Source organism: Oncorhynchus tshawytscha, linkage group LG21, assembly GCF_018296145.1.
Source record: "Oncorhynchus tshawytscha isolate Ot180627B linkage group LG21, Otsh_v2.0, whole genome shotgun sequence".
NCBI classification, from domain to species: Eukaryota; Metazoa; Chordata; class Actinopteri; order Salmoniformes; family Salmonidae; genus Oncorhynchus; species Oncorhynchus tshawytscha.
In genome coordinates this window covers 7,313,546-7,340,131 of record NC_056449.1, presented here as the reverse complement: position 1 = coordinate 7,340,131, position 26,586 = coordinate 7,313,546, and the positions used below count along the sequence as shown (strand labels likewise).

The 26,586-nt window shown below is 43.1% G+C and overlaps 3 protein-coding genes across 9 annotated transcripts in view; all 3 read left to right on the top strand.

Moving 5' to 3' along the window:
- LOC112220809 (protocadherin gamma-C5-like) overlaps positions 1–26,586 on the top strand; it is a 201,642-nt gene that overhangs the window by 36,638 nt on the left and 138,418 nt on the right. The window contains exon 1 of one of the 7 annotated variants that reach the window (XM_042302949.1): positions 1–1,582. This exon is cut by the window's left edge and continues 1,005 nt beyond it. The exons of 3 other annotated variants lie outside the window; for them this stretch is intronic. In XM_042302949.1, coding sequence (XP_042158883.1) covers positions 1–1,582 — 1,582 coding nt within the window. Of the gene's footprint in view, positions 1,583–5,676; positions 8,299–16,198; positions 18,798–23,124; positions 25,728–26,586 lie in introns of those variants that run through there. 3 more of the 7 variants (XM_042302951.1, XM_042302957.1, XM_042302958.1) reach the window with 3 other exon arrangements.
- On the top strand, positions 2,622–5,251 carry LOC121840311 (protocadherin beta-16-like). The gene has a single exon (XM_042302828.1). It carries the CDS (start codon positions 2,825–2,827, stop codon positions 5,249–5,251), a length of 2,427 nt encoding a protein of 808 aa, XP_042158762.1. The 5' UTR covers positions 2,622–2,824.
- On the top strand, positions 12,706–15,474 carry LOC112243302 (protocadherin gamma-A11-like). The gene has a single exon (XM_024411134.2). It carries the CDS (start codon positions 12,858–12,860, stop codon positions 15,294–15,296), a length of 2,439 nt encoding a protein of 812 aa, XP_024266902.2. The 5' UTR covers positions 12,706–12,857; the 3' UTR covers positions 15,297–15,474.

The following is a 26,586-nucleotide window of genomic DNA, read 5'->3' as shown; positions in this document are numbered from 1 at the left end:
GTATTCATTTACGCATATGGAGGAGGGTACACCACCTTTGTTCCATATAGATCCACATACTGGGGAGATAAAGCTCACTGGTGACCTAGATTACGAAACTGTTCAGAATTACGAAATTAACCTTCAAGCTAAAGACCCGTGGGGTCTGACGGGCGCGAGTAAACTAGTCATTGAGATTCTAGACATTAATGACAATAGTCCGATCATAACCATGACATCATTTTCTGGTAAAATCCCAGAGGATAGTATTCCTGGCACAGTTGTGGCATTGATAAGTGTCCAGGATGTAGATGCTGGGCAAAATGGACAAGTGCGTTTAAGAATCGACGAAAACCTCCCATTTAAGATAAAGACCTCTCTTAGAAACTACTACACGTTGGTAACTGAGAAGAGCTTAGACCGAGAGAAAGTGTCTCGCTACAACATCACCCTCACTGCCACTGATGAAGGTTTGCCGCCGATATCAAGCATGACAACTATTGTTTTAGACATCAGTGATGTTAATGATAACGCACCAGCCTTTAGTCAAAATGTGTATAGTACGCACGTTGTGGAAAACAATTCTCCCGGAGTTTCTGTGCTTGCGATCCAAGCAACGGATCCAGATAGGGGCCAAAACGCACGCATCTCTTATTATCTAATTGACAGTGAGCTAAACGGAAACCCAATGTCCACCTATTTTTCAATTAACTCAGAGAAAGGTGTCATTCACTCAGTGCGTTCACTTGACTATGAGCAGGTTAAAGAGTTCAAAATACTAATCAAAGCGCAAGATGGAGGCTCCCCACCCCTTAGTAGTAATACTACTGTTCTCATTTACGTACAAGATCAGAACGACAACGCGCCTCAGGTTCTGTATCCAGTCCAGACTAGCAGCTCTCTGGTGGCTGAAATGGTGCCTCGTTCAGCAGATGTGGGATATCTTGTAACTAAAGTGGTTGCTGTTGATGTGGACTCTGGACAGAATGCCTGGCTCTCGTATAAACTGCAGAAAGCGACAGAGAGAGCGCTGTTTGAAGTGGGCTTACAGAATGGGGAAATAAGAACTATACGCCAAGTCAATGATAAAGATGCTGTGAAACAAAGGCTTGTTGTTGTAGTGGAGGACAACGGGCAGCCCTCTCGTTCAACTACAGTCAATGTTAACGTGGCGGTGGCGGACAGCTTCCCTGAAGTGCTCTCGGAGTTCACTGACTTTACGCACGACAAGGAGTACAATGACAACCTGACTTTTTACCTAGTCTTGGCTTTGGCTGTAGTCTCATTTCTGTTCATCACATGTTTAGTGGTTATTATATCAGTAAAAATATACAGATGGAGACAGTCTCGCATCCTCTATCATTCCGACCTCCCGGTTATTCCGTATTATCCACCACGTTACGCAGACACTTTGGGGACAGGGACTCTACAGCACGTGTACAATTACGAGGTGTGCAGGACGACTGACTCCAGAAAGAGTGACTGTCAGTTCGCCAGACCCTGTAGTCAGAACGTACTGATAATAGATCCCAGTTCTACAGGGACGATGCAGCGGATTCAGAACGAGAAGAACATCCTGGATGAACCAGACTCTCCACTAGAGGTGAGTTTATTTGCAGTTTAAATACCATTTTTCAACTATCTTCGCCTGGAGCCTCGGGGCTCATTTTGTCAGTATCTTTAACCTTTTATATGGCATTTTTAAAGGTGATGTGTTTTTAGTACCGTAAAAAATAGCTTTAGGTTTGCTTTTTCCAATTATTTCCAACCGAGCAAAGGCTAAGTGCTGTAGTTGTTTCAGCACCACGCCGTGTGGGCTGCGCCTATTTTTGTCTTGACAGCGACAAGTGGCTCCGCTCACTCATACAGTGTATACTTTGCCTCTTTTCAGCTGTCTATTGAGCAAGTGTTCTTTTTGAGTGATGTAGGCCTACTTCATGCGTAAGAATGGCTACCCTACATAGCATGCCGTTTTCAAGCGTCTATGTAGTAGATAAAGACTTGCATTGGTAGTTAGCGATTGAAATGAAAGTCGACGTACTAATACAGTTTTTTACAAGTTATATTTTTCTTGTACAAGGTACACAATCAGTCAACAACAACAACAAAAATATTGGTCTTCCATTTTTACATTACAATCGCCATTGTACGTGTAATTATTTTTTCCTTACAAACAAAAAATAAAAACAGACCAGGTATTTATGAGGAAATGGTATGTGGAGGTTATTTTGTATATGTGACTTGGAAACGAAAATATTTTCGTTGAGCTGGGGTTGCTCTGACACTTGTGCACTTGTGCTGGACCAACAGACCAGTTGCTTGTCCAGGTGTGCTTATAGTGCATTTACAATAACCCTACATAATCTGAGATGATATGATTCAGGGTTTTTTCCCAATTCATTATTTTGTCTTTTTCCTGAAGCACTGTAGAAATACTGTAGTTTCCAATACTTTGTTTTGTTATCAAATCTTAATTTCCCTGGGCTGTGCGGTATTGAACACCTATTGACGTGTTGGTGCATGTGAAACGTGGATTTGTGTGTTTCTGCATTGCGTTTGCCATGTTTGGACTCCGAGTGCCGCTGTTGATCAGTGATACACTCGATACGTAAATTAAATCTCTGAGTGGCGCAGTGGGGCCCTCCTATATTCTCTCTCTCACTGACAGACGCAGATAGACCTTCTGAAACGGACAGAGAGCTCTTGGCATAGACATCCCACTGATTATTTTCATTCGTTTCTTTCGGAAATACAGTCGTTTTTTTCTTCACTTCTGGATATACAGACGAGCCATTTTGTATAAGTAAAGGAGTAAATATATCAGTTATCTGTTTTTTTCGGTGGAATGGGTGATTGCTGGTCGACAGGCCGTGGAGGCGGATGGCAAGTACTGTTTTTCATTCTTTGTCTATGCGCCCTAGATTCCGTGACTGGGCAGGCACGGTATACCATACCCGAGGAGCAGGCAGAAGGGTCGATCGTTGGAAACATTGGTAGAGATTTAGGCTTGGAGGTGAAGAGGCTAGTGTCCGGTAAAGCTCGTATTATAACCAGAGGAACTCGACAGTATGTAGATCTTAACCGAGACAAAGGGATTCTCGTTGTTAAAGAGCGAATCGACCGAGAGGAGCTATGCGGACAGACTACCCCGTGTAGCTTCAGCTTTGAGCTTATTATAGAAAACCCCATTCAGTTATATCGGGTTACAGTCGAGGTTCGCGACATTAACGATAATACACCATCATTTCCAAAGGAAGAAATTAGTTTGGAAATCAGTGAATCTGCCGTGTCAGCTACGCGCTTTTCCCTGGAGAGCGCCGTCGACCCAGACGTTGGTGTTAACGGTATACAAAATTACTATCTCAAACCGACAGATCATTTCCAATTAGAGGTACACAGCCTATCCAACGGTGGTAAATACATCGAGATGATTTTACAACACCCCCTGGACAGAGAGAAGCAGGAGACCCTCTCGTTGGTGCTTATAGCTACAGACGGAGGCGAGCCTCAGAGGTCTGGTACTGTCCGCATCCATATTACAGTGCTGGATGCTAACGACAATGCACCAGTGTGTGGCCAACCAGTTTATAAAGCAGACGTCAAAGAGAGCTCTCCGAAGGGGACTTTGATAACCACCGTCAGTGCAAATGATGCAGATAAAGGAATAAACGGAGAAGTAACTTTTGCTATGGCTCATGTCTCCAAAGAAGCTAAAGAACTGTTTGAGCTGAACGTTAGCACTGGAGAAATTAAATTGGTAGCTAAAGTAGATTTTGAAAAGACAAACAATTATCAATTAAATGTACAGGCAAAAGACCACTGGGGTCTTGCCGATACTTGTAAAGTAGTTATACAAATTACTGATGAAAACGACAATGTCCCCACAATACAGCTCATGTCATTTTCTCATTCGATTTCCGAGGATTCTCCCCTTGGTACCACTGTAGCTGTTATTAACGTAGAGGATGCAGACTCGGATGGGAACGGTATCGTTCTGTGCTCTATTAATGCAGATATTCCATTCCAAATAGAGCCATCGTTAACTGATTATTATACAATAGTCACCGAAAGTCCTTTGGATAGAGAAACGGTGTCGGAGTACAACATCACTATTAAAGTTTCAGATGAAGGCTCTCCGCCTCTCTCTAGCAGTAAGAACATAACAGTTAAAGTATCAGATGTCAATGACAACCCACCAAAGTTTGTTCAACCTGAATATAGTAAATCTATTCAGGAAAACAACTCGCCAGGGTTTTCGATATTTGCAGTGAGGGCAAGTGATGCTGATTGGGGCCAAAATGCTCGTGTCTCCTACTTTCTTGATGATAAACAGGTTAACGGGTTGGCTGTGTCCTCTTTCGTCTCAGTAAACTCAGAAAATGGTGCCATCCATGCTGTTAGGTCATTCGACTACGAACAAATCAAGTCGTTTGACTTCAACGTCACTGCACGTGATGGGGGGTCTCCCCCTCTCAGTTCAGTGGTGGCTGTTAGAATTTTGGTCCAGGACCAGAACGACAACGCGCCTCAGGTTCTGTACCCAGTCCAGACTACCAGCTCTCTGGTGGCTGAAATGGTGCCTCGTTCAGCAGATGTGGGCTATCTTGTTACTAAAGTGGTGGCTGTTGATGTGGACTCCGGACAGAATGCCTGGCTCTCGTATAAACTGCAGAAAGCGACAGACAGGGCGCTGTTTGAAGTGGGCTTACAGAATGGAGAAATAAGAACTATACGACAAGTCAATGATAAAGATGCTGTGAAACAAAGGCTCACTGTTGTAGTGGAGGACAATGGGCAGCCCTCTCGTTCAGCTACAGTCAATGTTAACGTGGTGGTGGCGGACAGCTTCCCTGAAGTGCTCTCGGAGTTCACTGACTTTACGCACGACAAGGAGTACAACGACAACCTGACTTTTTACTTAGTCTTGGCTTTGGCTGTAGTCTCATTTCTATTCATCACATGTTTAGTGGTTATTATATCAGTGAAAATATACAGATGGAGACAGTCTCGTGTCCTCTATCATTCCAATCTCCCGGTTATTCCGTATTATCCACCGCGTTACGCAGACACTTTGGGGACAGGAACTCTACAGCACGTGTACAATTACGAGGTGTGCAGGACGACTGACTCCAGAAAGAGTGACTGTCAGTTCGCCAGACCCTGTAGTCAGAACGTACTGATAATGGACCCCAGTTCTACAGGGACGATGCAGCGGATGCAGAACGAACAGAACATCCTGGATGAACCAGACTCCCCACTAGAGGTGAGTTAAACTAGTTTAAATTATAGCAAATTGCGTTTGAATACATCTCAACATGTCCAATTGTGTCCTAGGAAAACATCAGTAAATGTTGAAATGTCACTAAACGTCCTTTGGTCATCGGTGTCATCTGGCATTCTGTGCCTCCGGTTTGTAGGAACATTTGAGAAGTGGTATGTGCTTTTTTTTTTTTACATCATCTATCCCTTTGTGTTCTTTCTCCTCGTGCAAATAACCTTTTTTTATTTGTAATATTTGAAAGGTCGGTTTCTGATTCATAGCTTTGAGAAAATATGCATGCGTTTCTCACGTCTTCACATTGAGTGACGACCAGCTAGCTATTCCTATTGTGGGCTCCGAGGGCCGCTGTTGGTCTTTAAAAGCAAACTTTAGTCGATTTAAATACTGCTATACTTCCTCTATTCCTCTATACGCCCATATTCTCTCATTTTGTCAGTGATTGAGGGACCATCACGAATGCACTCTTGGATCTCCTTTTTTTCAGTATTCTGTTTTTGTCGACGCCAGCTTTTTACATTGATGGATTCTAAGACCCTCAACATTGACCAGCAGTGTTTCATCGCATTTGTTTACAGCTTGTGTGGACTTATTGTATAATGTGGATTTCGATGCGTTGGTTCGACGTCACGGCTTCTGCCAGAAATGAGCGCTGTATCAAACGGCAAGTACAGGCCTTTATTCTTGTTTGCCTTTTCCAGATGATGCTCGGGCAGATTCGTTATTCTATTCAAGAGGAGATGAGAAAAGGCTCGTTTGTTGGAAATGTGGCGGAGGATTTAGGGATGAATGCTAAACAAATGAAATCGGGAGGTGCTCGCATTGTTAGTGGTGATAGCAGCGAGTATATCAGGTTGGATGTAGACAAAGGGACCCTGGTCGTGGGAGAGAGGATAGACAGGGAGCAGCTTTGCGGGCAGACATCGCCCTGCAGCTTGAGCTTCGAGATGATTATGATGAATCCGATGCAGCTGCATAGTATTCTAGTAGAAATACTAGATGTTAACGATAATGCCCCCTTTTTTAACGAAAAGGAAATCAAATTAGATATCTCTGAGTCTGCTCTACCGGGGACACAGATATTGCAGGAGAGTGCGACAGATCCTGACGTTGGTATCAACGCGCTTCAAGGCTACACATTGCACCCTACCGATAATTTCAACATTAAAATCCAGACTGGTCCCGACGGCAGTAAATATGTGGAGATGTATCTGTATGCGCCTTTAGACCGAGAGAAAAATGATAACCTGCCTCTGACATTGACTGCTGTGGATGGCGGTGAACCGCAGAGATCTGGGGCACTTAAAATACAAATATCAGTACTTGATGCCAATGATAATGTCCCCGTTTTTACACAACCTAATTTCAAGGCAACGGTGACAGAAAATGCACCTAAAGGAACTTTAGTGACAACCATCCGCGCAACAGACAGAGACGAAGGCTTATATGGTCAAGTTACTTACTATTTTACTCGCATGTCGAATAATTTTGCTGAGCTTTTTGCATTGCATGAAAATACAGGCGACATAACAGTCAGTGGACCAATTGATTATGAAAAGAATAAACACTACGAACTTGGCGTACAAGCCAAAGACCAAGGAGGACAAAGTGCTTCCACAAAAGTAATAATTGACGTTATTGATGTGAATGACAATGTCCCCTTGATTACACTGACGTCATTCTCTAGTCCAGTATCCGAGGATGCGGTTAGTGGCACTACCGTGGCTATAATAAATGTCAAAGACATCGATTCTGATAAAAACGGAAAGGTAGATTGTTCGATAAATACTAAGATCCCGTTTGCCATCCAGTCGTCTTTAAAGAGCTATTACACCCTTGTCACAGATGGTGTATTAGACAGAGAGCGCAATGTCGAATATAACATCACATTCACAGCCGTAGATGAGGGTACCCCGCCCCTCTCGGCGAGTAAAACCATCACATTGAGAATCTCAGATGTTAATGACAATGCGCCCGTTTTTGAGCTGAGTTTATACACTGCTAATGTTATGGAAAACAACTCTCCGGGGGTCTCAGTGTTTTCTGTGAGGGCCCAAGACTTAGATTGGGGTCAAAATGCACGCGTGTCCTACCTGCTCATAGAATCTCAATTAAATGGAAATCCAATATCGTCTTACATCTCCGTTAATGCAGAGACAGGTGTCATCCAGGCTGTGCGCTCCTTCGATTATGAGCAAACTAAATCATTTCAGATGTATATCAAAGCTCAAGATGGAGGCTCCCCTTCTCTCAGCAGCAATGCCACAGTCAAAATTAGTATCCATGATCAGAATGACAACGCGCCTCAGGTTCTGTACCCAGTCCAGACTAGCAGCTCTCTGGTGGCTGAAATGGTGCCCCGTTCAGCAGATGTGGGCTATCTTGTAACTAAAGTGGTGGCTGTTGATGTGGACTCCGGACAGAATGCCTGGCTCTCGTATAAACTGCAGAAAGCGACAGACAGGGCGCTGTTTGAAGTGGGCTTACAGAATGGGGAAATAAGAACTATACGCCAAGTTAATGATAAAGATGCTGTGAAACAAAGGCTCACTGTTGTAGTGGAGGACAACGGGCAGCCCGCTCGTTCAGCTACAGTCAATGTTAACGTAGCGGTGGCGGACAGCTTCCCTGAAGTGCTCTCGGAGTTCACTGACTTTACACACGACAAGGAGTACAACGACAACCTGACTTTTTACTTAGTCTTGGCTTTGGCTGTAGTCTCATTTCTGTTCATCACATGTTTAGTGGTTATTATATCAGTAAAAATATACAGATGGAGACAGTCTCGTGTCCTCTATCATTCCAACCTCCCGGTTATTCCGTATTATCCACCGCGTTACGCAGACACTTTGGGGACAGGAACTCTACAGCACGTGTACAATTACGAGGTGTGCAGGACGACTGACTCCAGAAAGAGTGACTGTCAGTTCGCCAGACCCTGTAGTCAGAACGTACAGATAATGGACCCCAGTTGTACAGGGACGATGCAGCGGATGCAGAACGAACAGAACATCCTGGATGAACCAGACACCCCACTAGAGGTGAGTTTATTGGAATTCAAACGAAGTAGCTCATGTTGTTTGAGTAGGTCTTTACAATATGCCTTCATTTACACGTTGAACTATTTTCCCCGGTGTTCTTACTCTTTTTAGCGCAGAGATTGGGTTACCCTCTCTTTGTAATGTTATAGGGGTAAAGCAAGGGTTATGTCTTTTTTTTGCTAACATATATACAGTTTTAGGTTCCTGTTGTATGTGTGCCGAGAGGTATGTCTGGTGAGTTTTAATAAATGTAACCTATTTCGAACAGAGCATAAGTACTTGTGTGATATTGATAAGTCTGTAGCGCTGTCATGCCGTTTCACCACCTCCCTGTATGGACAAGAACACATGTCTTTATTGCAGCAGACCGCTGCTTCACTCTCTCACACTGTGTTATTCCTGGATCTTACCTTAGTCTATGATGTCGCTATAGATTTTAGCATTTACCAAGCATATTACAGTCAACATACATAGGTATTGGTTTGTTGTATTGAGTCATGGTTTGGACGGGTGTTCCATTGACTTGTTTTTACGCACGATCCAATCTGAAGTTAATGAGTTAGTATACTTTTCCCCCCTAGGTTATAAAATGGCAGTTTCTTTCCTTCGTTGGTCAAAGCTTTGGAGTGATGAACCTTCATGTATTTATATTGAACAAGTGAAGTGTTTAGTGATTTGCATATAGATACTTTTGGAAAGAAAATAATTCTGTCCAGTCTTTAATCAGTTCGGAAAAGTTTTAGATGTCCAAGTGTCTTATGATGTTCATGTTTTGGACTCTGAGGGCCGCTGTTGATAAGTGAAATAATTTATGTCCAGTGTTGTCAGTCAGTGGAGTCCACTCCCCCCCTATTACTGCGCTTCACCAGAGGAGACGGAGAGACTACGCTTAATACGAGGCGCGGAGAGACAGACACACTCGTTTTGATCCATAGATAAAAAAAGGACAGTGAAAATAGTATTGATTGAAACGAACCATTGAATAGTATTTGCTCACCATTTTTGAGGATATCATATAAGAAATATTCGTGTGGATGTTATTCTTTGTTGGCTATGGAATTTAAAGGATTCCTTCAACCTACAACATGGCGTTTGTGTGGGCTGCAGTGGCAAGTACTAATTTTTCTCCTGTATCTAAGTCATATTATCAGTGGCCAAATCCGGTATTCCATTCCGGAGGAGATGAAGAAAGGCTCTCTTATCGGTAACGTGGCTCAAGACCTGGGGTTAGATTTGAAACGGCTCCGAGCGGGCCGGGCCCGTATCGTGACCGGAGAAAGCATTCAGTACACAGAGCTGAAGACAGACAAAGGGATTCTAGTAGTGAGTGAGAGAATAGACCGAGAGCAGCTTTGTGGCGACGTCACACCGTGTAGCTTCAGCTTCGAAATGATTCTAGAAAATCCAATGGAGCTCCATCGTGTGACTGTAGAAATAATAGATGTAAATGATCATGCCCCTGCTTTTCCAAATAAAGGCATACATTTTGAAATCAGCGAATCGGCTACCGTTGGATCACGATTTCTATTAGAAAGTGCAGAGGACAATGATGTAGGCCTCAACGCCCTACAGAATTACATTTTGACTCCGAACGATAATTTCATTCTCAAGCAACATGCGAATCCAGACGGTAGTAAATATGCTGAGATGTTCCTCCAGAAACCGTTAGACAGAGAGGAGCACCCGTTTCTCTCTTTAAAGCTAATCGCTGTAGACGGTGGAGATCCGCAGAGATCTGGCACTGTAAATATAGAGATCACTGTCCTGGATGTGAATGACAATGCGCCTGTGTTTAACCAATCAGTGTACAGGGCTGCTGTGGTGGAAAACGGTCAAAAAGGCACCTATATTACAACCGTGAATGCCAGTGACGCAGACCGCGACACAAACGGACAAATAACTTACAGTTTTTCGAAGTTGAAGGGTAGTATAGCGGACATATTTGTCATAGATCAAAACTCAGGAATCATATCTGTTTCGGGTCAGATAGATTTCGAGAAAGATAAGAAGTATGAAGTTAGAGTTGAAGCTAAAGACCAGGGAGGTTTAACAGACTCTAGTAAAGTTGTCATTGAAGTTATTGATGTTAATGACAACTCACCAGTTATAAACGTCATGTCTTTCTCCAGTCCTGTGTCTGAAGATGCTCCTCCGGGCACAACTATTGCTATTATAAATGTTAAAGATGCTGATTCTGAGAGAAACGGACAGATTACATGCTCTATAGATACTAACCTTCCATTTAAGATCAAATCCTCATTGACTAATTACTACAATTTGATAACCGATTCGATTTTTGACAGAGAAGCGGTGCCCGAATACAACATAACAATTACAGCAACAGATTCTGGTTCGCCTCCACTCTCTAGCGCCAGGACATTACACCTTAGAATCTCTGACGTAAATGACAATGCCCCATTGTTCGATAAAGGACCCTACTTTGCTTACGTCACAGAGAATAACTCTCCTGGAATGTCCATATTTACTGTCAGCGCCCGGGACTCTGATTGGAATCAAAACGCGAGAATATCGTACCTCTTGGAGGACACGCAGATCAGTGGAAGTCCAGTCTCTAGTTATATATCAATTAACTCCGAAAACGGAGTTTTACATGCGTTGCGCTCCTTTGATTATGAACAAATAAAACAGCTTAAACTCGTGGTTAAGGCGCAAGACGGAGGCTCTCCTCCACTCAGTAGCAATGTGACTGTCAAAATAATGATCCAGGATCAGAATGACAACGGGCCTCAGGTTCTGTACCCAGTCCAGACTAGCAGCTCTCTGGTGGCTGAAATGGTTCCTCGTTCAGCAGATGTTGGCTATCTTGTTACTAAAGTGGTGGCTGTTGATGTGGATTCTGGACAGAATGCCTGGCTCTCTTATAAACTGCAGAAAGCGACAGACAGGGCGCTGTTTGAAGTGGGCTTACAGAATGGGAAATAAGAACTATACGCCAAGTCAATGATAAAGATGCTGTGAAACAAAGGCTCACTGTTGTAGTGGAGGACAACGGGCAGCCCTCTCGTTCAGCTACAGTCAATGTTAACGTGGCGGTGGCGGACAGCTTCCCTGAAGTGCTCTCGGAGTTCACTGACTTTACGCACGACAAGGAGTACAATGACAACCTGACTTTTTACTTAGTCTTGGCTTTGGCTGTAGTCTCATTTCTGTTCATCACATGTTTAGTGGTTATTATATCAGTGAAAATATACAGATGGAGACAATCTCGCATCCTCTATCATTCCAATCTCCCGGTTATTCCGTATTATCCACCGCGTTACGCAGACACTTTGGGGACAGGAACTCTACAGCACGTGTACAATTACGAGGTGTGCAGGACGACTGACTCTAGAAAGAGTGACTGTCAGTTCGCCAGACCCTGTAGTCAGAACGTACTGATAATGGATCCCAGTTGTACAGGGACGATGCAGCGGATGCAGAACGAGAAGAACATCCTGGATGAACCAGACTCTCCATTAGAGGTGAGTTTATTGCCGTTTAAATAAGGAAGTACGTTTTGTTTGAGTAGTTACATATTTACAATTTGATTTTTTAAATTATGAACTCTTTCCCCCGGGGGTCTTACTCTTTTTTACCTGTAGGGTTGCTCCCTCTTTGTAATTTTATTGCGGTAAATCATGCATTATGCATTTTTTTGTTTCCTATGAAAAGGTTTTGGCTCGTGTTGTATGTCTGCTGAGTTGTATGTCTGCTGAGCTTGTAGAAATGTATTTCGAACTGAGCAGAAGTGCTTGTGATTTTTTTGGTCATTCGGTAGCGCTGTAATGCCGTTTCAGCACCACCCTTTATTGGACAGTGACACTTCTGTCTTCATAGCAGCAGCAGAGTGCGGCTTCGCTCTCTCACACTGTGTACAGTGTATTATCCCTGGTGTATTATCACCTCTTTCTATAATGTCACTACACTTTGTAGCATTTAACGATCCTTTTACTGTCAACATGCATAGGTTATGGTTTGTGGTGTTGAGTCATGGTTTGGACGGCTTTTATATTGACTTTTTTTTTTACCACTATCCAATATGAGGTTGATGGTATAGTGTCATTTTTTAGTAGGCATTGCAATTGTAGTTTTTTCCCCCCTTTGTTGGTCATAGCATTGTAATGATGAAACTTACATTGATTTCGATTGCAGAAAGTGAAGTGTTTAGCCAGTGATTCGACTATAGATTATTTTGGAACGAAAATAATGCTGCCCGGTGTTTAATCACTTCAGAACGTTTTTATATGTTCAAGTGTCTTATGATGTTCATGTTTTGGACTCTGCGGGCCGCTGTTGATCAGTGAAATAATTTCTGTCCGTTGTTGTCAATAAGTCTAGTCCCCTCCCTTGTCACTGCGCTTTACCACCGGAGACGGAGAGACTCTGCGATTCATACGAAGCGGGGCGCGACCGAGATACACACTCGTTTTGATTCATAGATTTTTAAAAAGGGCAGCGAATATAGCCTGGATTGAAACGAAACATCGAATAGTATTTGCTCACAATTTCTGAGAATACACAATAAGACATTTACTTGTGGATTTTATTCTTTGTTTGCTATGGAATTTAAAGGACTTCTTCAACCTAAAACATGGCGTTTGTGTGGACTGGGGTGGCAAGTACTTATTTTTCTCCTGTATCTCAATCATATTGTCAGTGGCCAAATCCGTTATTCCATTCCGGAGGAGATGAAGACAGGCTCTCTTATCGGTAACGTAGCTCATGACCTGGGGTTAGATTTGAAACGGCTCCGAGCGGGCCGGGCCCGTATCGTGACCGGAGAAAGCATTCAGTACACAGAGCTGAAGACAGACAAAGGGATTCTAGTCGTGAGTGAGAGAATAGACCGAGAGCAGCTTTGTGGCGACGTCACACCGTGTAGCTTCAGCTTCGAAATGATTCTAGAAACCCCTATTGAACTGCATCGTGTTGTTGTGGAAATTCTTGATGTGAATGATCATGCTCCCACCTTCCAAAATAGTGACGTAAAATTTGAAATAAGTGAGTCAGCCACTATAGGTGCGCGCTTTATATTAGAGAGCGCAGAAGACCCCGACGTAGGCGTTAATGATTTACAGAAATATGTATTAACACCAAATGACAATTTTGTTTTAAAACAACTTGCCAATCCAGATGGTAGTAAGTACGCTGAGATGATTCTTCTGAAACCGTTAGACAGAGAGGAGCATCCTCGTCTCTCTTTAAAGCTAATCGCTGTAGACGGTGGGAATCCGCAGAGATCTGGCACAGTAAATATCGAGATCACTGTCCTAGATGTAAATGACAATGCGCCTGTGTTTAACCAGTCAGTGTACAGGGCTACTGTGATGGAAAATGCACCGAAAGGAACCTATATTACAACCGTTAATGCCAGCGATGCAGACAGTGGATCAAATGGACAAATAACATACAGTTTTTCAAAATTGAAGGGTAGCATAGCGGATATATTTGTCATAGATAAGGATATAGGAATCATATCCGTTTTGGGGCAAATCGATTTTGAAAAAGATAAGAAATATGAAATTAGAGTAGAAGCTAAAGACCAGGGAGGATTCACAGACACCAGCCAAATTGTCATTGAAGTTATTGATGTTAATGACAACGCACCAGTCATAAACGTCATGTCTTTCTCCAGCCCTGTGTCTGAAGATGCTCCTCCAGGAACTACGATAGCCGTTATAAATGTAAAAGACGGAGATTCAGAGAGGAACGGACAGATTTCGTGCACTACAGATAAAGACCTCCCGTTCAAGATAAAATCGTCGATAACAAGTTATTACAATTTGATCTCTGATAAAGGTTTTGATAGAGAAACGAATCCAGAATACAACATAACCATAACAGCTACAGATTCTGGTTCACCTCCTCTCTCTAGCGCCAGGACATTACAACTTAGAATCTCTGACGTAAATGACAATGCTCCATTGTTTCATCAGAGCTCATACTCTGCTTACGTCACAGAGAATAACTCTCCTGGAATGTCCATATTTACTGTCAGCGCGCGGGACTCTGACTGGAATCAGAACGCGAGAATCTCGTACATCCTGGAGGACACGAAGATCAGTGGTACTCCAGTATCCACTTACATATCCATTAACTCTGAAACCGGAGTTTTACATGCTGTGCGCTCCTTTGATTATGAACTAATCAAACAGCTCACACTAGTGGTTAAGGCGCAAGATGGAGGCTCTCCTGCACTCGGTAGCAATGTGAGTGTCAACATATTAATTCAAGACCAGAACGACAACGCGCCTCAGGTTCTGTACCCAATCCAGACTAGCAGCTCCCTGATGACTGAAATGGTGCCTCGTTCAGCAGATGTGGGCTATCTTGTGACTAAAGTGGTGGCTGTTGATGTGGACTCTGGACAGAATGCCTGGCTCTCGTACAAACTGCAGAAAGCGACAGGCAGGGCGCTGTTTGAAGTGGGCTTACAGAATGGGGAAATAAGAACTATACGTCAAGTCACTGATAAAGATGCTGTGAAACAAAGGCTCACTATTGTAGTGGAGGACAACGGGCAGCCCTCTCGTTCAGCTACAGTCAGTGTTCATGTGGCGGTTGCGGACAGCTTCCCTGAAGTGCTCTCGGAGTTACCTGACTTTGCGCACGACAAGGAATACAATGACAACCTGACTTTTTACTTAGTCTTGGCTTTGGCTGTAGTCTCATTTCTGTTCATCACGTGTTTAGTGGTTATTATATCAGTGAAAATATACAGATGGAGACAGTCTCGCATCCTCTTTCATTCCAATCTCCCGGTTATTCCGTATTATCCACCGCGTTACGCAGACACTTTGGGGACAGGAACTCTACAGCACGTGTACAATTACGAGGTGTGCAGGACGACTGACTCCAGAAAGAGTGACTGTCAGTTCGCCAGACCCTGTAGTCAGAACGTACTGATAAGGGACCCCAGTTCTACAGGGACGATGCAGCGGATAAAGAACGAACAGAACATCCTGGATGAACCAGACTCTCCACTAGAGGTGAGTTAATTGGAGTTTAAACAAAGTAGCTCATTTTTTTGGAGTACATCTCTACAACATCATTTATTTTATATTTGCAGCTATTTTAATCTGGTGCTTGACTCTCTTTTTGTCGGTGTCTCAGAGGTTGGTGTTGCTCTCTCTCTTTTCGCAATATTACAGCGTTAATTCAAGGATAATGTTTGTATTTATTTTTTCCCATGCAAAGGATTAGGCTCGTGTTGTATGTCTGCTGAGTTGTATGTCTGTTGAGCTTGTAGAAATGTATTTCGAACTGAGCAGAAGTGCTTGTGATATATTGGTCGTTCTGTGGCGCTGTAATGCCGTTTCAGCACCATCCAGTGAGGACAGCGACCCTTCTGTCTTTATTGCAGAAGGGGGCTGCTTCTCTCTCTCAGGCATTGTATTATTCCAGGTTCTTACATCAGTCTGTTGGACAAATGTCGCTATAGATTTTAGCATTTACGAATCATATTACTTTCAACATAGGCCCTATCAGTTTTGGTTTGTTGTGTTCTGTCGTAGTTCGGACGGTTGTGGAATCCTCTTTTTCGCACGATCCATTCTGAAGTTGGTGGGGTGGTGGATATTTTTAGTAGGCTATAAAATTGTAGGTATTTATTTTTTTGTTCATAGAATTGTAGAGATGAAACTTGCATTTATTTCGATTGCAGAAAGTGAAGTTTTAAGACAGTATGATTTATATACATTATTTTGGGGGGAAAAATACTGTACGTGTTTAATAATTTCTGAACGGTTTTACATGTTCAAGTGTCATGTGGTGTTCATGTTTTAGACTCTGAGGGCCGCTGTTGATCAGTGAAATAAATTCTGTCCAGTGTTGTCAGTCAGTGGCGTCCCCTCCCCTATCATTGCGCTCTACCAGAGGAGACGGAAAAACTCTCTGCGCTTCATACGAGGCGGGGAAAGACACAGACACACTCGCTCTGATCAATATATAAGAAAGATTACGTAAAAAGAGACTAGGTTAAAGCGAAACATCTACTTATTTCCTCACCGTTTCTCTGGATCCAGTATAAAGAATATTCGTGTTGGATTTATTATTTGTTAGCGATGGCATTTGAAGGATTCCTTCAACCTAAATGCCTAAAATGGTGTTTGTGTGGACTACGGTGGCAAGTACTGGTTTTTCTTCTGTATTTTATTCATATTACCAGTGGCCAAATCCGGTATTCCATTCCGGAGGAGATGAAGAAAGGCTCTCTTATCGGTAACGTAGCTCAAGACCTGGGGTTAGATTTGAAACGGCTCCGAGCGGGCCGGGCCCGTATCGTGACCGGAGAAAGCATTCATTACACAGAGCTGAAAACAGACAAAGGGATTCTAGTCGTGAGTGAGAGAATAGACCGAGAGCAGCTTTGTGGCGACGTCACACCGTGTAGCTTCAGCTTCGAAATGATTCTAGAAAATCCCATCGAGCTGCATCGTATTACAGTGGAAATTCTAGATGTAAATGACCATGCTCCTGCATTTCCCATCAAAGACGTACAATTTGAAATTAGCGAGTCAGCTACTGTCGGCGCGAGATTTCTACTAGAGAGTGCAGTGGATCCCGATGTAACACTTAACGCCCTACAAAATTACATGTTAACTCCCAACCATAATTTTGTTCTAAAGCAACATACGAATCCAGACGGTAGTAAATATGCAGAGATGGTCCTCCAGAAACCGTTAGACAGAGAGGAGCATCCTCATCTCTCTTTAAAGCTAGTCGCTGTAGATGGTGGAAATCCGCAGAGATCTGGCACAGTAAATATAGAGATCAATGTCCTAGATGCCAATGATAATGCTCCCGTGTTTAACCAGTCAGTGTACAGGGCTACTGTGATGGAAAAAGCTCCAACGGGCACTTATATTACAACCGTGAATGCCAGCGATGCAGATAGTGGATCGTATGGACATATTTCCTACTATTTTTCAAAGTTGAAAGGGAATATAGTTGATATATTTACCATTGATATGTCGACCGGTTCTATTTCTGTTTCAGGCCAGATAGATTATGAGAAAGATAAGAAATATGAGGTTAGAGTAGAGGCTAAAGATCAGGGTGGTTTAACAGACTCTAGTAAAGTTGTAATTGAAGTTCTTGACATAAATGACAACGCACCAGTTATAAACGTCATGTCTTTCTCAAGCCCTGTGTCTGAAGATGCTCCTCCTGGAACCACGGTAGCCGTTATAAATGTAAAAGACGCTGATTCAGAGAGAAATGGGCAGATTACATGCTCTATAGATGATAACCTCCCATTCAAGATCAAATCTTCTTTAAGTAGTTATTATACGTTGATCTCAGATATCGGTTTTGACAGAGAAACAACACCAGAATACAACATAACTATAACAGCGACCGATTCTGGTTCGCCTCCTCTCTCTAGCGCCAGGACACTACACCTTAGAATCTCTGACGTAAATGACAATGCCCCATTGTTCGATAAAGGCACCTACTCTGCCTACGTCACAGAGAATAACTCTCCTGGAATGTCCATATTTACTGTCAGTGCGCGTGACTCTGACTGGAATCAAAACGCGAGAATCTCGTACCTCTTGGAGGACACGCAGATCAGTGGAACTCCAGTCTCTAGTTATATATCAATTAACTCTGAAACAGGAGTTTTACATGCTGTGCGCTCCTTTGATTATGAACAAATAAAACAGCTCACGCTAGTGGTTAAGGCGCAAGATGGAGGCTCTCCTCCACTCAGTAGCAACGTAAGTGTCAACTTCTTCATCCAAGACCAGAACGACAACGCTCCTCAGGTTCTGTATCCAGTCCAGACTAGCAGCTCCCTGGTGACTGAAATGGTTCCTCGTTCAGCAGATGTGGGCTATATTGTGACTAAAGTGGTGGCTGTTGATGTGGACTCTGGACAGAATGCCTGGCTCTCGTATAAACTGCAGAAAGCGACAGACAGGGCGCTGTTTGAAGTGGGCTTACAGAATGGGGAAATAAGAACTATACGCCAAGTCAATGATAAAGATGCTGTGAAACAAAGGCTCACTGTGGTAGTGGAGGACAATGGGCAGCCCGCTCGTTCAGCTACAGTCAATGTTAACGTGGCGGTGGCGGACAGCTTCCCTGAAGTGCTTTCGGAGTTCACTGACTTTACGCACGACAAGGAATACAATGACAACCTGACTTTTTACTTAGTCTTGGCTTTGGCTGTAGTCTCATTTCTGTTCATCACATGTTTAGTGGTTATTATATCAGTGAAAATATACAGATGGAGACAATCTCGCATCCTCTATCATTCCAATCTCCCGGTTATTCCGTATTATCCACCGCGTTACGCAGACACTTTGGGGACAGGAACTCTACAGCACGTGTACAATTACGAGGTGTGCAGGACGACTGACTCCAGAAAGAGTGACTGTCAGTTCGCCAGACCCTGTAGTCAGAACGTACTGATAATGGACCCCAGTTCTACAGGGACGATGCAGCGGATGCAGAGTGAACAGAACATCCTGGATGATCCAGACTCCCCACTAGAGGTGAGTCTTTTGGATTTTAAATAACGTAGCACATTTTGTTGGAGTACATCTTAACAATGTGCCCATTTTCAATTTCCAACTATTCTCCTCTGCTGCTTGAATCTTTTTATCTGTATCTCAGAGGTTGCGGTTGCTCTCTCTCTTTGCAATATTATAGCGGTAAATCAAGGATTGTGCATTTTTTTTGTTACCTATGAAACGCTTTAGGTTCGTGTTGTATGTGTGCTGAGTTGTATGTCTGCTGACCTTCTAAAAATGTAATTCGAACTGAACAAATTTGCATGTGATATAGGCCTATTCGTTACTCTGTTGCGCATTCATCTCGTTTCAGCACCGCCCTTTGCGGACAGCTACTTTATACAGCGGCTGCCTCGCTCTCACGCGCTGTGCTCTTCCCTCCCTTGATCTTTTCCCTCTGTCTATTGAACAACTGTCTCTATAGATTTGAGCCTTTACGATGCATGTTACTTTCAACCTACATCGATGTTGGTTTGTTGTGTTCAGTCGTGGTTTGTACGGTTGTGGAATACACTTTTACGCATGATCCAATTAGATGTTGATGGGATAGTGACATTTTTAGTAGGCTATAAAACAGTAATTTGCTTACTTTGTTGGTCATTGTAATGTAGAGATGAAAACTGCATTTATTTAGATTCCAGAAGCAGAAGTGTTAAGACAATATGATTTTGATTATTTTGGAAATCAAATAATACTGTCCAGTGTTTAAAATAATTTATGAACGGTTTTGCATGTTCAAATTTCATCTGGTGTTCATGTTTTATACTCTGAGGGCCGCTGTTGATCAGTGAAATAAATTCTGTCCAGTGTTGTCAGTCAGTGGAGTCCCCTCCCCTATCACTGCGCTCGACCAGAGGAGACGGAAAAACTCTCTGCGCTTCATACGAGGCGGGGCACGAGACAGACACACTCGCTCTGATCAGTATGTAAGAAAGATACAGTGAAAATTGGCCGGGTTAAAGCGAAACATCTACTTATTTCCTCACCTTTACTCTGGATCCAGTATAAGCAATATTCGTGTTGGATTTATTATTTGTTAGCGATGGCATTTGAAGGATTCCTTCAACCTAAATGCCTAAAATGGTGTTTGTGTGGACTACGGTGGCAAGTACTGGTTTTTCTTCTGTATTTTATTCATATTACCAGTGGCCAAATCCGGTATTCCATTCCGGAGGAGATGAAGAAAGGCTCTCTTATCGGTAACGTAGCTCAAGACCTGGGGTTAGATTTGAAACGGCTCCGAGCGGGCCGGGCCCGTATCGTGACCGGAGAAAGCATTCATTACACAGAGCTGAAGACAGACAAAGGGATTCTAGTCGTGAGTGAGAGAATAGACCGAGAGCAGCTTTGTGGCGACGTCACACCGTGTAGCTTCAGCTTCGAAATGATTCTAGAAAATCCTATTGAGCTGCATCGTATTACTGTGGAGATTCTAGATGTAAATGATAATGCTCCTGCTTTCCCCAATAAATATATACATTTTGAAATCAGCGAATCGGCTACGGTTGGGTCGCGATTCCTGCTGGAATGTGCAGAGGACCCCGATGTAGGGCTCAACGCCCTACAAAATTATGTTTTAACTCACAATGATAATTTCATTCTTAAACAGCATGCGAATCCAGGCGGTAGTAAATATGCTGAGATGGTTCTCCAGAAACCATTGGATAGAGAGGAGCATCCTCGTCTCTCTTTAAAGCTAATCGCTGTAGACGGTGGAAATCCGCAGAGATCTGGCACAGTAAATATAGAGATCACTGTCCTGGATGTGAATGACAATGCGCCTGTGTTTAACCAGTCAGTGTACAGGGCTGCTGTGATGGAAAACGCACTGAAAGGCACCTATATCACAACCGTGAATGCAAGTGATGCAGACAGTGGCACAAATGGACAAATCACATATAGCTTTTCGAAGTTGAAGGGGAGCATTGCTGATATTTTCATAATAGACGAGAAAACAGGAATCATATCTGTTTCGGGACAGGTAGATTACGAGAAAGATAAGAAATACGAGGTTAGAGTAGAGGCTAAAGATCAGGGTGGTTTAACAGACTCTAGTGAAGTTGTCATTGAAGTTCTTGACATAAATGACAACGCACCAGTTATAAACGTCATGTCTTTCTCCAGCCCTGTGTCTGAAGATGCTCCTCCTGGAACCACTGTAGCAGTTATAAATGTAAAAGACGCTGATTCAGAGAGAAATGGGCAGATTACATGCTCTATAGATGATAACCTCCCATTCAAGATAAAATCATCCTTAACTAGTTATTACAATTTGATCTCTGATAAAGGGTTTGACAGAGAAACAACACCAGAATACAACATAACTATAACAGCGACAGATTCTGGTTCGTCTCCTCTCTCTAGCGCCAGGACTTTACACCTGAGAATCTCTGACGTAAATGACAATGCCCCATTGTTCGATAAAGGCACCTACTCTGCTTACGTCACAGAGAATAACTCTCCTGGAATGTCCATATTTACTGTCAGCGCGCGGGACTCTGACTGGAACCAGAACGCGAGAATATCGTACCTGTTGGAGGACACGCAGATCAGCGGAACTCCAGTCTCTACTTATATATCCATTAACTCTGAAACAGGAGTTTTACAGGCTGTGCGCTCCTTTGATTATGAACAAATAAAACAGCTTAAACTCGTGGTTAAGGCACAAGATGGAGGCTCTCCTCCACTCGGTAGCAATGTGAGTGTCAACATCTTCATCCAAGATCAGAATGACAACGCGCCTCAGGTTCTGTACCCAGTCCAGACTAGCAGCTCCCTGGTGGCTGAAATGGTACCTCGTTCAGCAGATGTGGGCTATCTTGTGACTAAAGTGGTGGCTGTTGATGTGGATTCTGGACAGAATGCCTGGCTCTCGTACAAACTTCTGAAAGCGACAGACAGGGCGCTATTGGAAGTGGGCTTGCAGAATGGGGAAATAAGAACTGTACGCCAAGTCAATGATAAAGATGCTGTGAAACAAAGGCTCACTGTGGTAGTGGAGGACAATGGGCAGCCCTCTCGTTCAGCTACAGTCAACGTTAACGTGGCGGTGGCGGACAGCTTCCCTGAAGTGCTCTCGGAGTTCACTGACTTTACGCACGACAAGGAATACAATGACAACCTGACATTTTACTTAGTCTTGGCTTTGGCTGTAGTCTCATTTCTGTTCATCACGTGTTTAGTGGTTATTATATCAGTGAAAATATACAGATGGAGACAGTCTCGCATCCTCTTTCATTCCAATCTCCCGGTTATTCCGTATTATCCACCGCGTTACGCAGACACTTTGGGGACAGGAACTCTTCAGCACGTGTACAATTACGAGGTGTGCAGGACGACTGACTCTAGAAAGAGTGACTGTCAGTTCACCAGACCCTGTAGTCAGAACGTGCTGATAATGGACCCCAGTTCAACAGGGACGATGCAGAAAATGCAGAACGAACAGAACATCCTGTATGAACCAGACTCCCCAATAGAGGTGAGTTAATTGGACATTTTATAATTTAGCAGATTGTTTTGGAATACTTTTCTGGAATGTGTCTTTTTTCAACTATTGTGCTCTGGTGCTTGGCTAATTTACTCGGTTGGCTCCCTTTCTGCTCATCTCTGTAGGGTTACACTTATATCAGCTACTACGCGTTTTATTGTTAGATTTGACTTGTGTATGCATGTCTGCTGAGTTGGTAGGAACTGACTTCGAACTGAACAAGAATACCAAGTGCTAGAATAGTAAGGATGTAGCGTTGAAATGCCAATTCAGAACCACACTGTATGGACAGCGACACTTCTTTCACACGGTGTATGCTATACCTTTTCCAACTGCTTTCTAAATTGATCAAGAGTCACTAAACATTTTCATCCGTGTTTACGGTTAGTCCTATACCAACCAAAAAGCTCTCAATACAGGTATTTTACTGTATTTTTCAGTAGTGGTTTGTACGTCTGTTCCATGGAAAAGTTTTATGCACGATCAAATCTAGGGCTTAGAAGATATAGTCTCATGTTCCTGTATCAAATGATTAGGCTATGTTCCCTGTTGGTGTTATTTTAGCAATTTGACATGGCATGTTTTTAGATAGTTCATGCACGTACCACATTGCTTTTAATTGTGACAATTTGGAAAGAAAATAGTGATGGACAATGTTGAATCATTTCTACACAGCTGTACATCTTTTTTTTTTACATGTTTTGGACTCTGAGGGCCGCTGTTGATCAGTGAAATAATTTCTGTCCAGTGTTGTCAATCACAGGAGTCCCCTCCCCTATCAATGCGCTCCACCAGAGGAAAGGGAGAGACTCTGCGCTTCATACGAGGCGGGGCTCGACAGAAAGATTTTCGCTCTGATCCATTAACATAGATCAGAAAAGGACAGTGAAAATAGGCTCGATTGAATCGAAGCGTCAACTAGTATTTGCTCACTGTTTCTGAGGATACCCTTTACGGAATATTCTTGTGGATTGTATTATTCGTTGGCTATGGAATTTGAAGGATTCATTCAACCCAAATGCGTAAGATGGCGTTTTAGTGGACTACGGTGGCAGGTATTCATTTTTCTCCTCTATCTCAGTCATACTGTCAGTGGACAAATCCGCTATTCCATTCCAGAGGAGATGAAGAAAGGCTCTCTTATCGGTAACGTAGCTCAAGACCTGGGGTTAGATTTGAAACGGCTCCGAGCGGGCCGGGCCCGTATCGTGACCGGAGAAAGCATTCAGTACACAGAGCTGAAGACAGACAAAGGGATTCTAGTCGTGAGTGAGAGAATAGACCGAGAGCAGCTTTGTGGCGACGTCACACCGTGTAGCTTCAGCTTCGAAATGATTCTAGAGAATCCTATTGAGCTGCATCGTATTACTGTGGAGATTCTAGATGTAAATGATAATGCTCCTGCTTTCCCCAATAAATATATACATTTTGAAATCAGTGAATCCGCTACGGTTGGGTCGCGATTTCTGTTGGAAAGTGCAGAGGACCCCGATGTAGGGCTCAACGCCCTGCAGAATTATGTTTTAACTCACAATGATAATTTCATTCTAAAACAGCATGCGAATCCAGACGGTAGTAAATATGCAGAGATGTTCCTCCAGAAACAATTAGATAGAGAGGAGCATCCTCGTCTCTCTTTAAAGCTAATCGCTGTAGACGGTGGAAATCCGCAGAGATCTGGCACAGTAAATATCGAGATCACTGTCCTAGATGCCAATGACAATTCGCCTGTGTTTAACCAATCAGTGTACAGGGCTACTGTGATGGAAAACGCACCGAAAGGCACCTATATTACAACCGTGAATGCAAGTGATGCAGACAGTGGCACAAATGGACAAATCACATATAGCTTTTCGAAGTTGAAGGGGAGCATTGCTGATATTTTCATAATAGACGAGAAAACAGGAATCATATCTGTTTCGGGACAGGTAGATTATGAGAAAGATAAGAAATATGAGGTTAGAGTAGAGGCTAAAGATCAGGGTGGTTTAACAGACTCTAGTAAAGTTGTCATTGAAGTTCTTGACATAAATGACAACGCACCAGTTATAAACGTCATGTCTTTCTCCAGCCCTGTGTCTGAAGATGCTCCTCCTGGAACCACTGTAGCCGTTATAAATGTAAAAGACGCTGATTCAGAGAGAAATGGGCAGATTACATGCTCTATAGATACTAACCTCCCGTTCAAGATAAAATCATCCTTAACTAGTTATTACAATTTGATCTCTGATAAAGGGTTTGACAGAGAAACAACACCAGAATACAACATAACTATAACAGCGACAGATTCTGGTTCGCCTCCTCTCTCTAGCGCCAGGACTTTACACCTGAGAATCTCTGACGTAAATGACAATGCCCCATTGTTCGATAAAGGCACCTACTCTGCTTACGTCACAGAGAATAACTCTCCTGGAATGTCCATATTTACTGTCAGCGCGCGGGACTCTGACTGGAACCAGAACGCGAGAATATCGTACCTGTTGGACGACACGCAGATCAGCGGAACTCCAGTCTCTACTTATATATCCATTAACTCTGAAACCGGAGTTTTACATGCTGTGCGCTCCTTTGATTATGAACAAATAAAACAGCTTAAACTCGAGGTTAAGGCGCAAGATGGAGGCTCTCCTCCACTCGGTAGCAATGTGAGTGTCAACATCTTCATCCAAGATCAGAATGACAACGCGCCTCAGGTTCTGTACCCTGTCCAGACTAGCAGCTCCCTGGTGACTGAAATGGTTCCTCGTTCAGCAGATGTTGGCTATCTTGTTACTAAAGTGGTGGCTGTTGATGTGGACTCTGGACAGAATGCCTGGCTCTCTTATAAACTGCAGAAAGCGACAGACAGGGCGCTGTTTGAAGTGGGCTTGCAGAATGGGGAAATAAGAACTATACGCCAAGTCAATGATAAAGATGCCGTGAAACAAAGGCTCACTGTTGTAGTGGAAGACAATGGACACCCCTCCCGTTCAGCTACAGTCAATGTTAACGTGGCGGTGGCGGACAGCTTCCCTGAAGTGCTCTCGGAGTTCACTGACTTTACACACGACAAGGAGTACAACGACAACCTGACTTTTTACTTAGTCTTGGCTTTGGCTGTAGTCTCATTTCTGTTCATCACGTGTTTAGTGGTTATTATATCAGTGAAAATATACAGATGGAGACAGTCTCGCATCCTCTATCATTCCAATCTCCCGGTTATTCCGTATTATCCACCGCGTTACGCAGACACTTTGGGGACAGGAACTCTACAGCACGTGTACAATTACGAGGTGTGTAGGACGACTGACTCCAGAAAGAGTGGCTGTCAGTTCGCCAGACCCTGTAGTCAGAACGTACTGATAATGGACCCCAGTTCTACAGGGACGATGCAGCGGATGCAGAGTGAACAGAACATCCTGGATGAACCAGACTCCCCACTAGAGGTGAGTCTTTTGGGCATTTTTTAACTTAGTACATTATTTTGGGATACATTTCTGGAATGTGTCTTTTTTCAACTATTGTTCTCTGGTGCTTGGCTAATTTACTCGGTTGGCTCCCTTTCTGCTCATCTCTGTAGGATTAAATTTATGTAAGCTACTACGTGTTTTACTGTTTAGATTTGGCTTGTGTATGTATGTATGCCTGCTGAGTTTGTTGGAACTGACTTCGTTCTGAACAAGAATACCAAGTGCTACAATAGTAAGGATGTAGCGTTGAAATGCCATTTCAGAACCACACTGTATGGACAGCGACACTTCTTAAATCAAATCAAATCAAATCAAATTGTATTTGTCACATACACATGGTTAGCAGATGTTAATGTGAGTGTAGCGAAATGCTTGTGCTTCTGGTTCCGACAATGCAGTAATAACCAACGAGTAATCTAACCTAACAATTCCACAACAACTACCTTATAGACACAAGTGTAAGGGGATAAAGAATATCATAAGGTGTATGCTAACTTTTCCAATTTGTGTCTAAATTGATCACGAGTCATTAAACATTTTCATCCGTGTTTACGGTTAGTCCTATACCAACCAAAAATCTCTTCAATACAGATATTTTACTCTATTTTTCAGTAGTGGTTTGTACGTCTGTTCCATGGAAAAGTTTTAAGCACGATCAAATCTAGGGCTTAGAAGATATAGTCTCATGTTCCAGTGTCAAATGATTAGGCTATGTTCCCTGTTGGTGTTATTTTAGCAATTTGACATGGCATGTACTTTGATAGTTCATGCACGTACCACAGTGCTCCTAATTGTGACATTTTGGAAAGAAAATGGTGCTGGACAATGTTGAATC

Excerpts from the sequence above, each read along its gene's own strand:
- LOC121840311 (XM_042302828.1), top strand. The coding sequence starts at position 2,825 with ATGGGTGATTGCTGGTCGACAGGCCGTGGAGGCGGATGGCAAGTACTG.
- LOC112243302 (XM_024411134.2), top strand. The coding sequence starts at position 12,858 with ATGGAATTTAAAGGACTTCTTCAACCTAAAACATGGCGTTTGTGTGGA.